General features: G+C 42.1%; 1 protein-coding gene across 1 annotated transcript; it reads right to left on the reverse strand.

Moving 5' to 3' along the window:
* Positions 1-2,362: 2,362 nt before the first annotated feature.
* Positions 2,363-13,846, reverse strand: LOC137031631 (interferon-induced protein 44-like). Its single transcript, XM_067402732.1, has 8 exons — positions 13,841-13,846; positions 13,656-13,753; positions 6,164-6,202; positions 4,907-5,084; positions 3,344-3,490; positions 3,088-3,250; positions 2,656-2,756; positions 2,363-2,524 (listed from the first exon to the last, which is right to left on the reverse strand). The coding sequence occupies exons 1-8, from the start codon at positions 13,844-13,846 to the stop codon at positions 2,363-2,365; spliced, it is 894 nt and encodes a 297-aa protein (XP_067258833.1).
* Between the last annotated feature and the right edge of the window lie 5,229 nt (positions 13,847-19,075).

Here is a 19,075-nt window from a genome sequence, read left to right on the forward strand (position 1 = left end):
GGCGCGTCCTCGCGACGTAAACGGAACAGCTAGGGAGGGGGGGTGGGTGCATTGGGGACTGGTATGCAGACATGAACCGGGTCCCCAATGCAGGTTCCAGGAACCATGGTGGGTCAGGTGCCACGGAGAGCCACGGCAAGTCAGGTGGTTCGGGCAACCATGGCAGGTCAGGTGGCTTGGGCAGCCACGGCAGGTCAGGTGGTTCAGGCAACCACGGCAGGTCAGGTGGCTTGGGCAGCCACGGTAGGTCAGGTGGTTTGGACGGCCACTGTAGGTCAGGTGGTTTGGACGGCCACTGTAGGTCAGGTGGTTTGGATGGCCACTGTGGAACAGAGTCCATAGATGACCCCAGCGGGTCAGAGTCCATTAGTGGCCATAATAAATTTCAGTCCAAAGGTGGCCATAACAGTTCAAAGGCCCATGCCAGCAGTGGTCGGGCAAGGTCCCCACCCACAAGCTCCCCACCCCTAGGTATACTGCCCCCCCAAAAAAAGTTCTTGGGGAAATCCACGGAGTACGTAGCGGGTTGATGGGCAAGGAGCTTGGATGACGGCGGCAGGGCGTTTGGGCGGCGCTGGCAGGGCAAGGTGCTTGGGTGGTGCTGGCAGAGCAAAGTGCTCGGGCGGCGCCGGCAGGGCGAGAAGCACGGGAGGCACCGGCAGGGCAAGAGGCACAGGTGGTGCCGGCAGGGCAAAGCGCTTGGGCGGAGCAGGAGAGACCTCTGTAATGGTCTCCAGGCCCACATCGGCCTCTTGAATAGTGTGTCTTGAGGAGAGGAGGATGCCTTCTTCCTCCTCCTCCTCCTCCTCCTCCTCTTCTGAGGGTGAGGCGATGGTTCACAGGTTGGATCGGGTTCTGGAGTGGACTCAGTGGCTGGAACGTCCCCTGCATCCTTACGCACCGCAGGGGCGGCCATCTTGCCTGTGGGCACTGGCAAAGCAGCCCTTTTGTCCATCGAGTCCAGGGCATTTGAGGGCGTTGCAATAGACGAACTAGAGAGCATTGCAATAGATGAACTAGAGAGCGTTGCAATAGACGAAGTTGAGAGCGTTGAAGCAGATGAAGTTGAGAGTGAAGCAGCCGCCGGGCTTGAGTGCGAAGCGACCGGCTGACTTGAGTGCGAAGTGGCCACCGGGCTTGAGAGCGAAGCGGCCACCGGGCTTGAGAGCGTAGCGACCGGCTGGTTTGGGTGCGTAGTGGCCGGCTGGCTTGAATGAGAAGGGGCCGGCTGGCTTGAGTGTCATATGAATAATTATATAGGCCTAAAACATTATTATATAATTGTAATAATTGTTTGGCATCCTAAAATACAATGTAGACTGAGACTCTATATATATATCACAACTAAAAAGATGTTTGAACCCTCTTTCATGCTGTTTCTTTGGTCAATTTGCACTCTGTACATGGGTTGAAGCTCTCAGTTTTGAGCTTCCAAAGTGCACCAGATTGATGCATTTAACCTTAAAATATACAAAAATTTCTTACGGGGAGGCATGCCCCCGGACCCCCCTAGATGAGGTACACCCAACATAGTTTTACTAATTCCAGTGGGAAATAATATACATTTTATGAACTTTAACCAAGAATACTACAAAAAATGTCCTTTCATGTTAGTAAATTAAAATGTCATTGGACAAAAAAATATATGAGGAGACCGAAGGTAACTCTGGGTTTACCAAAGAAAACCTGCTCCCGACCAGGTTAGGTTCACAGAGTAAGTTACCATGGTAACTGACTCTGAGTAGAAGTTAAACCTCCTTTCTGAAACAGGCCCCTGCTCTTAACCATCTGTGCCTTCAAAACTTTGACTGATACTTTTTTACCTTTTTGTCTGCTGGGCCGAGAAGATGTAACGGAACTTCATGCTCTAGTTCTGAATAGGAATCTACTGCTACAAATGCAAATCCTTTTTTTTTTTTTAGGAGGGACGAGATAATAATGTCTTGCATCAAACAGAGATATAAACAAAACGTTCTGTTTCATATTTCTTTTGTGGTAGAGAAGGCATTTATTTTATTTTGGCAAAATAAAGGAATTGTTCTGCGCTCACAGCCAAAATGTGTTGAGTTTGATGAACCAATAAAACAGTAAACATTTGAAATGTAATGTACATTTGACATTTGAAATTTGCAATGTAAATTACACTGAATAATTTCCTCTGTCAAATGTAAAATATGAACGCATCTTGTTAAGACTTCCATTTGAAAAAAAAAATAAAAAATAATAAATAAATAATAATAATAATAATAATAATAGATTTTCCTCTGATAAAGAAATTCAAAGAATGACCCACTCCAAATGCATTATATGTGATTTTGTGATGTGATTTATATGCATTAATAACCGTATATGTGTGATTTTGTCAGTAGTTTTCACAGTCCAACAATCTATCATTGGCAATCTGAACAATCTGTTCAAGTGCCTTCAGTATCAGAGCATCAATGTCATCCTCTGTGTCAATCTCCTCATTCACCGGGAAGATGTTTGTCATTGGCACACCTGTATTGGTGCTGCACATCTCCATCTGGACAGGAGCAGAAAGTTAGATCAGAAAATTAGATGTGGCTGCTAGACAAAACCAGATCAACATGGGCAATATATACTTGCATTACGTAAAACTGAAACACGTGTATGTCTTTGGATGATATCACATACCTTCTCTTTGATCTTCTTGCTAGTGTAGATCTTCCTTAGATCATTTCTGACCAGCGGACATGCTTCATCCACTTTGGTCATGACAACCACTTGAGGAATCCCTACAGCAAATGCAAAGGTAATGTAAAGGTTTTAGAACAAGATTTTTTCCTCAACAAATCTGTGGCAGTTTGCTAAAAGGTATTTACATATTTACATAACTGACCCACATACATTGTCTGGTCATATAAATAATTTAGCAGAATTATTGAGCCTGACAATGCCCATGCACTTGCAGCCTGTATATCTGGATTTTGTGCACCTACACACTGAAAAACACACACAAACCCAACCCACTTTATGCCTACTTCTCTCCCATGTAATATAATGTCATGTATGTGAACCCATGAATGAAAATCATAAACATTTAGAGGGCAGTTTTTCCCTTATCACTGATTCTCTGGCGGATGATCTTCAACTTGTCAGTAAGTTTATCATCTGTGAATTGGACTGTATTTCCATCTATGACGTAAACCAGGCAGAAAGCCTGATCGGAGAGGGTAGGGTCACTGATGTAATGTTGATCCTTATAAGTGAGTGCCTGCTCCTCATTGAACTAAATGATTGGAAATTCAGCAAAATATGCTAAACATCAAACCTATTGCACACATTCAAACTTTGTTAAAATAATAATGTAGTGGTTTATTACTTTATAGCCATCCTTCACATGGCCAAACACAGCACTGATGATGCCATCTGGTTGTGACCCAGCCAACGCTTCAGGTTCTAAGCCCATTATATCCTTGAAGATGAAGGGCAAAGTTCTGTCCCCACTTCTGATGGTGAATCCTTTGAGCTAAAAATGAAGACCAAAACATAAAAACACAAATATGTGTGAATAATTTCAACAACAACAACAACAACAAAATCGTATATGATCAGTTAAAATGCTTAATGCACAAGAGTGGGTCAATTGACATTTCTGGGTCTTTTAGAAAAAAAAAAAAAAAAAAAAAAAAAAAAATTAAATTGCTTACAAGCGTTTACCAGTACTTTTACTAAACTCACAGCAACGCATCTATATCACACAATTAGCCAAATAGTTAATTTTCTGCTCAAAATCATATATAGTTCTTTAAATAAACACAAACTCTACATTTCAAAATGCTAAAAAGCTTTTTCAACACATTCTCTGTCAAACACTAGCACTAGTTTTCTATCCAACATGAACATATAGTCAATCAAAGCGCAATGACTGTCAAAATACTTAGTTGATGGCATTACGAAAACTGCATTACTGTCATGTTTCAATTCTACTTGCAGAAAATATGTGAACCATAGTTTTTAAAATTCAGTTTCCATTTTACTGCAGTAAATGTTTAATGCATGTAAACCATTCTACATTTTTGGTTGAATGTGTACATTCTTGGCAACAGAAGTGAGTCATTATTTTATAGAATATGCAGTAGAAAAAAGAAGTAGAAGAAAGTAACAGAATTGCTCAGGACAGCTGGTCAAATGTGTCCCTATACATGCAGAACTTCAGTGCCCCCTTGTTTGAAATCTCTTTCTGAGGGTGGGTGTGTGGTGTTGATGTTGCCCCCATAGGGTGGGGTGTGTCCCCATGGTAGCTATTGCACTATGCAGACTACATATTTTGTAAATATGGAACAATGGTAGTGGAATCGTATAGTAAAATCATTATAAAGCTTTTACTGAAATGAAATTGCTGCCATTTATCAACAACAAATCCAACATACATGGTCTTTGGTTATTATGGAAGCTTTTTTTCCACCACAGAATAAAAATAAAAAAAATCACAAAAGGTAATTGTGACTTTTTTTAAAAAATATTTTTTTATTTTATTTTGCAGTCCTGCATGGATACACTAGTTGAGAGAAAAAGTCAGAATTCTGAGATAAAAAGTCACAATTGCCTTTTTTTTTTTTTTTACATTTTCTATTCACGGCAGAAATAAGCTTTCATAGGTTCCTCGTGTGTAAGGGAGAAAACCATAGAGATGTACAGTCCCTTGTCCTGATCCAACTTCTCCTCTCCTCCATCTATTCCTCTCCTTTACCCAGATATTATTTTCTGTCTGCTCCTCTGTGTTGTTCTTCATACACACTGAACAAATCTGATTCAAAGAGTCCTATTTTACTGTGTGTCACAGACGGATGTTCTGCTAAATGTGTTTAGAGTTTTGAAATGTGACTACGGATTGGACAAAAGTATGTTGGCAATTGAAAAAAAAAAACTGTAACTGACCAACAGCAGATGAATTAACTAGCGCTCTAGAGCAGATCCGTCCTTGAAAGACACTTTCAATGGAGTTAATAAAGCTGGACTTTCCTGCTCCAATTTGTCCAGCTACCAGGATCTTGATGTCCTTTACATTTGGATCACTCGGAGAGAAGTTTTGCAGCTTCTGTTTCAGAGCTTCTTTCTGTCTGTGAAAACAAAATACAATTTTGTGCCCTACAGAACTTCACTTAAAGCAGATTTGTTAAATGTGGCAAAACAGAATCTACTGGCTATATTTGGAATAGCATTGCAACAACACTTTTTTAAATGAAATCGTATTGCTAGTTTCCTTTTAGAACTAAATTATGTGCATCTTTTAGGTCATTTAGACCTTAAAATAAAAATCTACACTTGTTGAACCAAGTTAAATCAAAGAAAATATGAGAATTTATCATTATTATGGGCCAAACTGCTGCCATCTGGTGAAAAAGAGAAATAACTTCATGTCAGGTCAAAATCATGTTATGACAATAATGGCCAGAAGATGGCAGAAGTGTTCTGTAAAAGAATTCTAGAATTTCTGCTCAGAAAATATATATTTTAATATTTATTTTGAGATGATCCAACTATTATTTCAAACATCCATTAGTCCACTATTTATGATTATTTTATACCATTTATTTAAATAATAATAATAATAAATAAATAAATAAATAACTTGAACTCAATCGTAAGGTATGGCCAACTGAATAAAAGGACTGATATAAATTATTGTTACCAAATCAATGCCAATATTGTTATTATTGATATCAACTTCTAAGGGAAAAAATGGGTAATTTTCAAAACGTTTTCAGTAAAATGTTGTGATACATTTTCATGCTAAAATAATAAAATTATTAACGTTTATAATATCATATGTTAAAAAGTTACATCACACATGATCATGGCATATCATAATATTATACTTCTAAGTGCTTGAGTCTCCTATAAAATGCCGTTCTGAAGCTACAACGGAAGACTTGAGCAGAATTACTTCAGATATATTTTTACGCACAAGACGGTGCTCCTTCAACAAAAACAGAAACAACAACCAATGATTCTAATTTGCAAAATGTATGGGGAGAAATACCAGTAATATTTTACAGGGAAATTAAATTCTTATCTTACACATTATTTGCACTATTATTTGAACAGATCCTTGTTTTGACAGCTATGCGCACAGATAAGACACAGTCTGCACTTAAAAACAGAATAAAGTACTGAGAATAGCTTATGAATAGCTTACCCCCAGTCAAATTTCCTCCATGGTTTATCCAGTTCTAAGAGAAACCATAACAATTAAGTTGCAATAACAATAATTTGGTAGTATCTCCGAGAATATATCTATGGTGTGTACATATGCGTTATATATATAAATCATATGGAAGAAAGACCCTCTCACCTGGATTTGGTTGTTGCTCTGGTTGTGAGTTTGATGTTCCCATTTTTTGTTTGTTTTCCCCCTTTGATATATTTATATCAGCTCTGTCCTGGAACACTGTTTACTTGTATCTAAGGAAGTGATATCAAAACAACTTATATATAGGCTACACAATTCAGTTTGTTTCATTTTTGCAAGCTTTCATGCATATTAAATCTGCCCACACCCATTCTTGTTCTTTTCACATCAGGCCCCATAACTACAAAAACGACATAATGGAAAAAAGACCCCCTATGAAAGCAAAGTCTAAACATTTTAATAATTTATTGATATTTTTTTCTGTCGTCGTCTCCGCAGTAGTGGATGCACCTAGCCAATTATGAGACAATTTTGAGACACTACTTATGGTTTATGAGGATTAAAATAAAGGAGATGGTTGGATTTCTATCATTATAGGGTGGTTGTGTACACACACTGCCAACACACATTTATAGCCAAACACCATGCAAAAGTGAATTTTGCATAATAGGTTTTGCATAAAAGCTTAGGGGTTTATTTCCACAGAATACAGTTACAAAAAAATATAAATGCTAACCCAACTGAGGTAAACCAAAATGTAAAGGGGAAAAAAAGAAATATAAAAAAACAAACAAAGAAAAAAACTATACAATAAACACTATAAACATTGGTCACTGCATTTGCCTCTTAAAAAATACAGAGATCTAGGGACTGCAGGATCTGTTTTCACAAAAAAAAAACAAAAAAAAAAAACAACACTAACCACTACAAACACAGCTCACAATCTTATACATTGGTGGCCAGCACCATTACACATAATAAACACATGAAAACATCAAATATACACAAACACCACTTCAAATAACTATTTGCAGAATTACTTCATTTATAACTTTACTTCATTTATATATGTATTTACAAAGATAAGGGAAACAGACCTTGAAGTCCCCCTATGCAGAAACATAAATGGTCACGACTAAATCACCAGCCGGAACTGTATATATAACTGAAGTTTCCGCCTGAACCCCTTTTGATGGTGCACCAGCTCTCGGGACTCGGCCGTAACAGACAAGCAAACAAAAGAAATGGTAAGAATAAACAAACTACTCATTAAGGAGTGTGCGCACTCAACTCCAAACGAAAGTTTAAATAAAGTTTATTAATCCTATTGTGTCTTCTTTACTGTAAATAAATGTAATTAAATTCATGAACAAAACTGACCTGACCAAAGCTCTGCAGACATCCGCCACACACTCCCCTACTTCTTGTTTCACACCAGCAAGTAATTCTGGCATTGGAATCGTTCATACGGTTCATCCATTGTAGTGCTTTATGGTCAGTCTCAAGTACAAACTCATGCCCAAGCAGATAATACTTGAGAGTATCAAGGGCCCATTTTACTGCCAAACATTCTTTTTCCACAGAGGAATATTGAACCTCCATGGGCAACAACTTGCGACTGATGTAAGCTACAGGATGTCGATCTTCTTGCGTTCCCTGGAGAAGAACAGCGCCTACTCTACTATCTGAGGCATCAGTTTGCAGTATGAATGGTCTATCTAAATCGGGGCTACACAAAACTTGTCTTTGACACAGAGCATTCTTAATATCCTGAAAAGCCTGCTCTGTCTCCTCTGTCCACCAAATCTGGTTCGGACAGTTTTTCCGTGTCAAATCTGTAAGGACAGCTGCCCATAAGTAAAAATTGGGCAAAAACCTCCTGTACCAGTTTGCCATTCCAAGAAAAGATCTTATCTGAGACTTCATCTGTGGCAGGGGGTAATTCTGTATTGCCTGGATTCTTTGAACTTGAGGTTTAATAACCCCATGGCCGATCACGTAACCCAAGTACTCTTGTTTCTGTTTTTGCAATGGAACACTTGGAAGGATTGATGGTGAGCCCAGCCAATCTAATATGGTTGATAACCACTTCCAATTGTTGCAGGTGCTCTTCCCAAGTCAAACTATACAGGGAGTGCAGAATTATTAGGCAAGTTGATTTTCTGATCTTTTTTTTTTTTCCAAGCACATTTTACCAATTCCAATCCACATCAATCTTAATACCTACTATTAATATTGTTTTTAATCATTTATAAGTGATATATAATTGTTCATGAAGGCTGGAAATGAAAAATGCCCTATATTCAGGTGTGCAGAATTATTAGGCAGGTTTTCTTTTACAGATAAAATGAGCCAAAAAAGAGATTTAACTCGGACTGAAAAGTCAAAAATTATTAAATACTCATGAGAAGGACGCAATACTAATGTAATACTAGAAATTGCAAAGTTAAAGCATGACCATTGGACAGTGAAATGCTCACTGAGTCAGCGGGGTCATACAAAAACAGCTGGAGAAGAAAAGACACATTAACTGCAAAATAATTAAGAATTAAGGTGAAGAATTAAGTGTGAAACCATCAGGAACCCTTTAGTCTCCAGCGCCACCATTTCCCAGTACTGAAACCTACCTGGAGTCTTCAGAAGTGTGAGGTGTCAGGATCTCAGAGACTTAGGTTAGAATTTATCTTCCAGAATCTGGCAGTTTTGGAAGATCATTTAGTCCATCTCTGCAAGATGGACATTTCAGGATAAGAGATGGACTAAAAGTGAACTCCCACACCTTACTGCCAGATTCTGGAAGATAAATTCTTCAAACAGTGGTACAAGAGGATGTGGTGCTGGTCCTTCAGGAGTCACTCTCAAGCTGTCTGTCTATAAGGCCTATAAAAACCCAGTCTTCATGTATTTTATAACACTTCAGCTTGTGATTCTTATTAAGAGCGGGTCATTTTTTAGGATTCTTCACCTAACCTAAGTCTCTGAGATCCTGACACCTCACACTTCTGAAGACTGATGGTTTCACACTTAATTCTTCACCTTAATTCTTAATTATTTTGCAGTTAAAGTGTCTTTTCTTCTCCAGCTGTTTTTGTATGACCCAGCTGACCCAATGAGCATTTCACTGTCCAATGGTCATGCTTTAACTTTGCAATTTCTAGTATTACATTAGTATTGTGTCCTTCTCATGAGTATTTAATAATTTTTGACTTTTATGTCTGAGTTAAATCTCTTTTTTGGCTCATTTTATCTGTAAAAGAAAACCTGCCTAATAATTCTGCACACCTGAATATAGGGAATTTTTCATTTCCAGCCTTCATGAACAATTATATATCACTTATAAATGATTAAAAACAATATTAATAGTAGTTATTAAGATTGATGTGGATTGGAATTGGTAAAATGTGCTTGGAAAAAAAATATGATCAGAAAATCAACTTGCCTAGTAATTCTGCACTCCCTGTAAATGACAATGTCATTCAAGTAAGCAGCTGTAAAGTCAGTCAAATCAGCAAGTACCTGATCGATGAGCCACTGGAAAGTTGCAGCGTCCCCATGAAGGCCAAAGGGCATCTTACAAAAATGGTATAGACCCCTAAGGGTCCTGAATGCTGTCAGCTCCCAGCACCTTGCACTCAACTGCACCTGCCAATAGCCTTTAGTTAAATCAATAGTGGTTAAGTAGTTGGCTTTACCCAAATGGTCAATGAGGTTCTCGATTCTTGGGGTCGGATAGGAATCAAACTTTGACACAGAGTTAAGATATCTAAAGTCGATGCAGAACTGCAGACTGCCATCCTTTTTGGGCACCAACACCACTGGGTTGCACCACTCACTTTTCGATGGTTCTACAATATTCATGGCTAACATTTCATCTAACTCCTTGCGCAAAGCTTCCAAGAGGCGCTCAGGTATCCTATAACTCATACGGTTTAGGCAAGCCCCTTCTCAGAGCACAATGTCATGCTCAACTAAGCAAGTATGTCCTGGTCTTTTCTGAAAAAATTGAGGATCACAGAGACTCTGAATTTCAAACTGTTGACTTTGAGACAGGTGACTCAGAGACATACTAGAAGGAGCTAAATCAGGTAGATACTGGGCCTCCACCTCTTCCTCATCCTCTACCTTTCGAATCAGGAACACCCCTGCTGCATCCCTTAGTCTGTCAAACTACTCTTTAAGTAAGTTAACATGTGTGATGGAATTTTTGAATTAATTAATAATGAACTAACATTTCTTGTCTTCTACAGGCCTAATGATAATCTAACTTGAAATAGAGTCACTAGGACTGAGTGTTCAGAAAAATTCTGCTATGCTGGCTAGACAGCATCCTTCTAAAGGTAAAAAATAGTCTTTGAAAATTTGTTTTAACTTATTAAGTAATGTGAGCTATGAGCGGTGATATTTTCTGATGATCCTGTGATTCAGCTGTTCTAATCTAAATTTATGCAGGACAGATGAACTGAGATGTTTTTCTTAAATCTAAACCAATCGTATTGAGACTGATGATAATGAGTAATAGATCATGCCGTACTGACTGTGAAGTGTACCTGAAATCCTATAAAACCTGCTGTTCGGAGAGAGATTCTCTGGAATTGATGAAAACTCTCCTGGCTGTAATTAAAGCATATTCTGAGGCATAGTCTGGAGTCTGTTTGGTTTTTAGGCTGCGCAGCAAACTAATCACTAGAGATCTTACTTCTATACTAGAGTGATAGTGTTTAGTGGAGGAGCACTAAAGAGCTTAGTACCAGGTGATAGTGCCCCAAAACAGGCCAAGACGTCTGCCGACTCAAACCATCTACCACACATGTAAAGTACATTTTGCACATTTCTGACGAGCAAGCTACTGCTCTAGCCTTGATGGACTTAAGGGGGAAAACTTGAGGATATTTTGTGGCGTACTCTGTAATGACTAACATATAGCAGTTCCCTGCCTTGGTCTTTACTAAAGGCCCTATGATATCCATACCCAGCTGATCGAAAGGCACACCAATAATGGAGAGAGGCTCAAGAGGTGCTCTAGGAGGAACCCTTAGGGAGGTCTGTTGACACTGCGGACAAGTTTTACAGTGCATCGCTATGTCCTTTCTCATGCCTGAACAGTAAAGTGATGAAGGATCCATGCTACTGTCTTATACCTACCTAAATGGCCTGCCCATGATACTGAATGACCCACAGAAAGGACTAATTCTCTTCCTTCACTGAAATGGACGCTGTCAGTCAGCCATTGACTATGCAGCAGAGTGCAGAGGTGACATATTTTGGGGGTCATTTTTTCTTGTGTCAAGTTCCATTAAAACTTTCTGAAAAAAACTAAAAAGTGAATTTCAGTTCTTTTGGATACTCGAGGTTTAGCACATGTCAGTCCAAACAGCATTGCTACAGCAGCTGCGGTTGAGGGCACGTTCCTGAGGACCTCTGTGGACTAAATGAGAACCCTGGTGTCTGTCTTACTGATTTAGATGGCCATTGTTTGCTCCAGTCCATCACCTGGCATATCCTGGCGAGACAATACATTGTAATGAATAAAGAGTGCTGACCAGACCCAGTTGAGTGTGTGTGAGAGACCCCTGCTTATTCTGCATTCCTGAACTGAGTGAGTGTGTAACCCCTGTTGTGTGGAGCATAAATGAGTACACCACTGCTTGTTTTGCATCTCGTAAGCTGCATGTATATGAGAAAGACCCTGTTATGTGTGTGTGCGCCTGTGTTTATATGACATCCCTGCTTGAGAGAGAGAGAGAGAGAGAGAGAGAGAGAATAAACAGTTGAAAAGCAGGTTCAACAAGTTTCATTGCTAGCCAGCTATAATTTCACAGACTAGACAATGAAAAGAAAGTTAGTCAAAATAGCAGACGCAAAACTTTGAATTAAATTGCAGCCAAGGATAGTGAATATTTCTAAGGATAGCCTGACCTAAAACAGGAGAAGCTTACTGTCAAATTTAATGTTCGACAGTAAAGGAAAAAGGTTTGTCTTTTTCTGAAGTGTATGTAAATATCTGGTTTCAACTGTATGACACCCCTGCTCGTTGCATGTGCATGTGTGAGACACCAGTTGTGTGCGTGCCTGCTTGTGTATGAGAGACTACTGCTTGCACAGCTCGTTCTGAACCAAGCATGTAGCCAAATACCAATGTCCTCCCTGAAACACAATTGTCCTGAATCAACCTTGTGACATGCTGACGCGTGTGTGTCTTAAACTCTCTCTCTCTCTGTGTGTGTGTGTGTGGGAAAAAAATTAGAATATAGTCAAAAAGTTCATAAATTTCAATAATTCAAGATAAAAGTGAAAACTTGTATATTATATTGATCCATTACACAAAGTGAAATATTTCAAGTAAATATTAGTGTAAATTTTGATGGTTGCGGCTTACAGATAATCAAAACCTCAAATTCAGTATCTCAGAAAATTAAACACTATTTTGGTTCCCTTTCGTGGGAACTATCGACGCTACGTCAATGACGTGATGGGAATCCTCTGTATTTTGTGTTCGTGAAGCACCTCTGTATCTAACCAATGAGATAACGTGACGTCAGTGGCGGGTAACGTCACGGACCAGGAAGCTATAAAGCATATCCGGAAACAGAGAACGCTAGCTTCTGTTGTCTTCAGCAAGCGCTATCTGTTATCTTGTATGTCTTATTTGGTGTTGTCTGTCTGTTTATATATACACACAGTGATCTCTTCGTCCGAGGACAAGAGTTTCAAAGCACTATTAAGACACATTATTCACGAGAAAATGGCGGAAAGTGAAGTAGCGGCCAAGCAGCAGTTTGTCAAGTGTGTGCATCCCTGCACTCGTCTTATATCTGGTGGGGACACACACGAGATGTGCGTTATTTGTATGGGAGTTGAGCATGCACAGGCAGCTCTCGAGGGGGCTGTCTGTGTAAAGGACTAATTCTCTTCCTTCACTGAAATGGACGCTGTCAGTCAGCCATTGAATATGCAGCAGAGTGCAGAGGTGACATATTTTGGGGGTCATTTTTTCTTGTGTCAAGTTCCATTAAAACTTTCTGAAAAAAACTAAAAAGTGAATTTCAGTTCTTTTGGATACTCGAGGTTTAGCACATGTCAGTCCAAACAGCATTGCTACAGCAGCTGCGGTTGAGGGCACGTTCCTGAGGACCTCTGTGGACTAAATGAGAACCCTGGTGTCTGTCTTACTGATTTAGATGGCCATTGTTTGCTCCAGTCCATCACCTGGCATATCCTGGCGAGACAATACATTGTAATGAATAAAGAGTGCTGACCAGACCCAGTTGAGTGTGTGTGAGAGACCCCTGCTTATTCTGCATTCCTGAACTGAGTGAGTGTGTAACCCCTGTTGTGTGGAGCATAAATGAGTACACTGTGAAAGGCTCACTCTCAGAGTGCTGAGGTCGTGCCGCGCGCTCTTCGAGGAGAGTGCCGCGGCAGCGAATGTTCCCCGCGGATCGGGTCCCGCTGCAGCCGAGGCTCAGCGGAGGCTCCATTCGTGAGGTTCACAGATGGATCTGGTGGAGAGGGTTGAGACGGGCTCTGCCTTATCTCTTCCCTTACCTGCCAGACCCTGTGTCTCTTCTTTGGTGGCGGAAGCAAGGGTTGCGGTTTCTTCCCCCCGAAGAGAGACACCGGCACTCAATGTATCTTCCTCCGAGGAGGTTGATGCAGAGAGTGTCGAAGCTAGGGTTGAGGAACCGCCATCCTCTTCCCCTGCACATGAGGAGCTGCTGGAGGTTGTGACCAGGGCAGTCGCTAAGTTAAATATAGACTGGCCCGCGGAGAAAAGCAACAGTAAACAAAAGAGTAAACTTGATGAGCGCTTTCTCCCCACACGGTCACAACCACAGCGTCGGGGTCTGCCGTTTTTCTCCGACCTCCACACCGAGGTGTCGAGGTCGTGGGAGAAACCAGTACAATATCGTGTTTTCAGCCCCCAAACATCAGTTTATAGCAATATACTGGGGCTGAAACACAACGGCTATGGGGCGATGCCTCAGGTTGAAGAGACGCTTGCGGGCTGTCTCTCGCCGGAGTCTGCATCGTCCCTCAAGACCCCGACATTACCCACTAAGCTTCTCAGAACAACATCGGGCTTGGTGGGTAAGGCTTATTCGGCAGCAGGTCAGGCTGCAGCTTGCCTCCATACTATGGCTATATTGCAAGCTTACCAGGCTGACGTGCTGGGGGAGATTGATGATAGCGGGGAAGCTACGTTTGAGTTGATTCAAGAGCTAAGGAAAGCAACTGATTTAGCTCTCCGGGCCACCAAGGAAACTGCCAAGTCAATCGGCCGTTCCATGGCAGCATTGGTGGCCACGGAGAGGCATTTATGGCTCAATCTATCAGATATCAAAGAGAAAGATAAAAACGTCCTCATGGATGCGCCGCTGTCTCCTGAGGGCCTCTTCGGCGACGCAGTATCATCTGTCGTCGAGAGGTTCCAGGAGACAAGAAAACAATCTGCGGCCTTCCAGAGGTTTCTTCCCCGCCGAACTCCCCCCGAGGCTGTTGGGCGGGGGCAACCTCTGTCGATAGCCAGCTCCTCAGCTCATAGAGAGCAACAGAAGATCAGTGTGGCCGCCCGGGCTCCGCCGCAGAAAGCTTGGGGACCGGGGCGGTCAGCACAGGTGAGACCTCCCGGGGGCAGGGCAGATCTGAGGACCGTCATTGTGTCCCAGAAGGTCTCGAAAAAGAAGTCCTGACGCCAGGTGCTCAGGACCGACGAGGGCAGTCCCCTCCGGAGGGTTTCGGTTGACGAGAGATCTATCAGCCACTCCTCTTCGGTGCCCTCAGGGGGCCATTCTGCCAACCCTGCCACCCAGTGTGCTTCAGGGCGCAGAGGTTCCCACCGATCCTCCGAGGAGGGTCGGTTCGCACTTGATTCCTCTATCTGCCGGTGCGCCGCTTCAGATAGACGAGCCAAGTGCTCAAAAAACACCAGAGACCAGTCTCGAGAGGCTGGTACCCTTAGTAGAATATTCGGAAGAATGGAAACGTCTCCCGAACATTTCAAATTGGGTGCTGCTCATGATAGAACAGGGTTACAAAATTCAATTCAATTATCATCCGCCCGGGTTCAACGGGGTTCTTCCCACAGTGGTGACCCCAGAGCAGTCTCTGGTTATGGAACAAGAGGTTATGACGCTTTTGCGAAAAGGAGCTATAGAGAGGGTTCCTCCTCCCAGCAAAATGTCAGGGTTTTACAGCCGTTATTTCATTGTTCCAAAGAAGGATGGAGGGTTGCGTCCGATCATAGATTTACGTGTGCTAAATCGATCTGTAAAAAAGCTGAAGTTCAAGATGCTTACACTCAGACAGATTATCCCACAGATCAGATCCGAGGACTGGTTTGTGGCGATAGATCTGAAAGATGCTTATTTTCATGTATCCATTCATCCTTCACACAGGAAGTTCCTCAGATTTGCTTTCGGGGGCGAAGCATATCAATACAGGGTACTTCCGTTCGGCCTATCTCTATCACCCCGCACATTCACAAAGTGCGTGGATGCAGCTCTGGCTCCGCTGAGACTTCAGGGCATCCGCGTGCTGAACTATATAGACGACTGGTTGATAATAGCTCAAACAGAACATCTGGCAGTCCAACATCGAGATGTTGTTCTGTCACACATGAAAAAGCTTGGGCTGAGGCTCAACGCCAAAAAGAGTGTGCTGATTCCGAGTCAAGTTTCCACTTATCTGGGGGTAATTTGGGATTCTACCAAAATGAGGGCACGTCTATCTCATGCCCGTGTGGATTCCATTCTCGGGGCAGTAAATGGGGTGAAGTTAGGCCAGTCACTCACTGTGGAACAATTTCAGAGGTTGTTGGGTCTGATGGCAGCTGCGTCCAACGTGATAACTTTTGGCCTGCTGCACATGAGGCCCTTACAGTGGTGGCTCAGGACCAAGGGGTTTTCTCCGAGGGGAAATCCTCTTCGCATGATCAAAGTCACACGGCGATGCCTTCGTGCTCTGTTCATGTGGAAAAAGCCTTGGTTCCTGTCCCAGGGACCCGTGCTGGGAGCTTCTTGTCATCGCGTAATGCTTACGACAGATGCATCCCTCACGGGCTGGGGGGCGATCATGAGTGGTCGCTCAGCTCAAGGTCTATGGGAGGACCATCAGTTCTCCTGGCACATAAATCGGCTGGAGATGATGGCGGTGTTTCATGCATTAAGACACTTCCTCCCAGACCTGAGGGGCCATCATGTGTTGGTCTGCACGGACAACACGTCGGTGGTCTCTTACATAAACCATCAGGGGGGTCTGCGGTCTCGCCACTTATGCAAACTGGCCCGTCGGATCCTCCTGTGGGCCCAGGGAAAGCTTCTATCAGTAAAAGCAGCATATATTCCAGGGCATCTGAATGTGGGGGCGGACACCCTGTCGAGACAGGGTCCGAGACCGGGGGAATGGAAGCTCCACACCGAGGTGATGGAGCTTATTTGGAAAAACTTCGGTCGAGCTCAAGTCGATCTATTTGCTACTCAGGAGTCAACCCAGTGTCCTCTCTGGTACTCTCTAGCTCACCCAGCACCTCTAGGGCTGGATGCCATGCTGCAAACGTGGCCGAGGCTGCGTTTGTATGCATTTCCTCCGATCTCGATGCTCCCGGGAGTTCTGGCAAAGGTTTGCCAGGAGAAGGCCGATCTAATATTAGTGGCCCCGTACTGGCCGACCAGAGTATGGTTCGCAGATCTAATATCTCTCCTTCATGGCTCCCCCATGGAGCTACCTCTTCGACAGGATCTTCTGTCTCAAGCGGGCGGCACGGTTTTTCATCCTCGCCCAGAAATGTGGAAACTGTGGGCCTGGCCCCTGAGGGGGCAAGGCTCATAGAGGCTGGTCTTCCAACCGAGGTTGTTGCTTCAGTCCAGAGCTCCCTCCACGAGGAAGCTGTATATGTATAAGTGGAAGTTATTTACTACTTGGTGTAGTCAACATAATGTGGACCCTGTCCATGCTCCATTGAATTCTGTACTTCAATTTCTCCAAGGAAAGTTTTCCGAAGGTTTAACGCATTCTACACTAAAGGTGTATATTGCAGCTATCTCAGCATACCATGCTCCTATTGGGGGTGTCTCGGTGGGTCGAGACCCCTTGGTAATTCGCTTCCTCTGTGGTGCATTGAGGATGAGGCCAGTAGTACGTCCTAGGACTCCAGCATGGGAACTTACTATAGTGTTGCAAGGGTTAGCTGAGGCACCCTTTGAACCCATAGAAGAAGTGTCGGACAAGTTCCTAACACTAAAGACCATATTTCTTCTTGCAATTTCATCTCTAAAAAGAATAGGAGATTTACAAGCACTTTCAGTGGCTCCTTCATGTCTGGAATTTGCCCCTGGCATGGTTAAAGCATTTCTGCATACTCAACCTGGCTACGTGCCTAAGGTCCCTACTAATATATCAGGTCCTATCGTACTCCAGGCCTACTGTCCTCCTCCATTCGAAAATATGGATCAGGAAAAACGGAATCTGCTATGTCCAGTTAGGGCATTGGATGCTTATGTCCACAGAGCTGCCCTGTGGCGTAAAACTGATTGAAGAAGGTAGCGTTCTCTGTTTCCGGATATGTTTTTGTGTACAGATCTCAGACCCTAGGCTGCCTACAGACGCATTTTTTGACGGCCTGCTTATGGGGCGTGCAGCTAGCGGATCGTGAGGATGAATATGATCATTTATGTTTGGGCCTGCAATCGCTGATACAACCTTTAAAACAACCAGGGCATCCATAACACTTCAGCTGTGCCACATGCAGATTGCCTCCATATAACACCACACTGATGCAGCTATTCATGTAAAAGGAGGCCAAAATACTCAACCAGGTATTTAGTGCATATACGTCAACATAGCTATAAGCTGAAATCAACAGAAGTAGCACAAATAATTGCGTGAAATATTTCACTTTGTGTAATGAATATAATGCACGAGTTACAATTTTTTGTAACTTTTTTTTTACAGAAATTACTGAACTTAGACTACATTCTAATTTTTTTAGCCCTACCAGTATGTAAGTATGTGCGTGGATGGCTGAGCAATGTACGTACCTGAATTTCCTTGATGAGATGGTGAACAGATTCACCAAAGTACATGATTAAACATTTAAGAACTGATTCCCTCCTTGTGTTGATGTCCACGACCTGAACAAAATGCATTCATTAAAATTACATGATCCTTTTTTACTACTTACAGGAAAAATCTGGTGTGAAACAGACAAAAAGTATATTGAAACATGATAAAAATTTGACCGCTCATCATGGAGCATTTTTTTTATAGAGTCATGCCTGCCTTTAAAGACCACATTTAGCTTATATGTGCAAAAGGCTCACAATGTTAGTGTTAGGGGCATCATGCTCAGTGCTATAAAATCACTATTTTTAAACCATAAACAAGGCTCAAAGTAGCCCTAGACTTCGTTAGTAGTATAATTAAGGTTCTAACATTTTAAAAAATGCATTGAGAACTTTGTAAGTGTACATATAGTTTATTAAAAAGACTGTTTTTAATAAAACACAGTACCATGACTTCTCCAGTAGGGGAAGTATGTATGCAATATATATTTCACATTCTCCTTTAATACAATTGCAATCTAGCTTATACTGGGAGTCCACCCGACTTTTTCAGTCTTTTACAATTAGAATGAGATTGAGCAGGCCAAATCTCATTCATTGAGGTTAGACGGAGTAAGTTTTGAGCACAAACGATTGAGTTGTCAGGGTTTTAATGTTGTAATTGGTATCATACAGGGCTGTACAGTGCGACATTTGTCGCACATGCTACAAAAGAAATCAGTCTGTGCTGATAACTTTCAGGCTACTGGTGCTAAAAATCTTTTAACCTTTGTAGCACCAGTGCTACATGCAAAAAAAGTTAACGTACAACCCTGTCATAGCGACCATAGAACAGACCGGTTAAGGTAATATGAAATAT

Source organism: Chanodichthys erythropterus, chromosome 12 (assembly GCF_024489055.1).
Source record: "Chanodichthys erythropterus isolate Z2021 chromosome 12, ASM2448905v1, whole genome shotgun sequence".
Classification (NCBI taxonomy): domain Eukaryota; kingdom Metazoa; phylum Chordata; class Actinopteri; order Cypriniformes; family Xenocyprididae; genus Chanodichthys; species Chanodichthys erythropterus.

Excerpts from the sequence above, each read along its gene's own strand:
- LOC137031631 (XM_067402732.1), bottom strand. Across the intron at positions 6,203-13,655 it reads TCTCAACCCTCTCCACCAGA|CTTAGAACTGGATAAACCAT; the intron begins TCCATCTGTGAA and ends GTTATGGTTTCT. Across the intron at positions 3,251-3,343 it reads ATGTGAAGGATGGCTATAAA|TTCAATGAGGAGCAGGCACT; the intron begins GTAATAAACCAC and ends CCAATCATTTAG.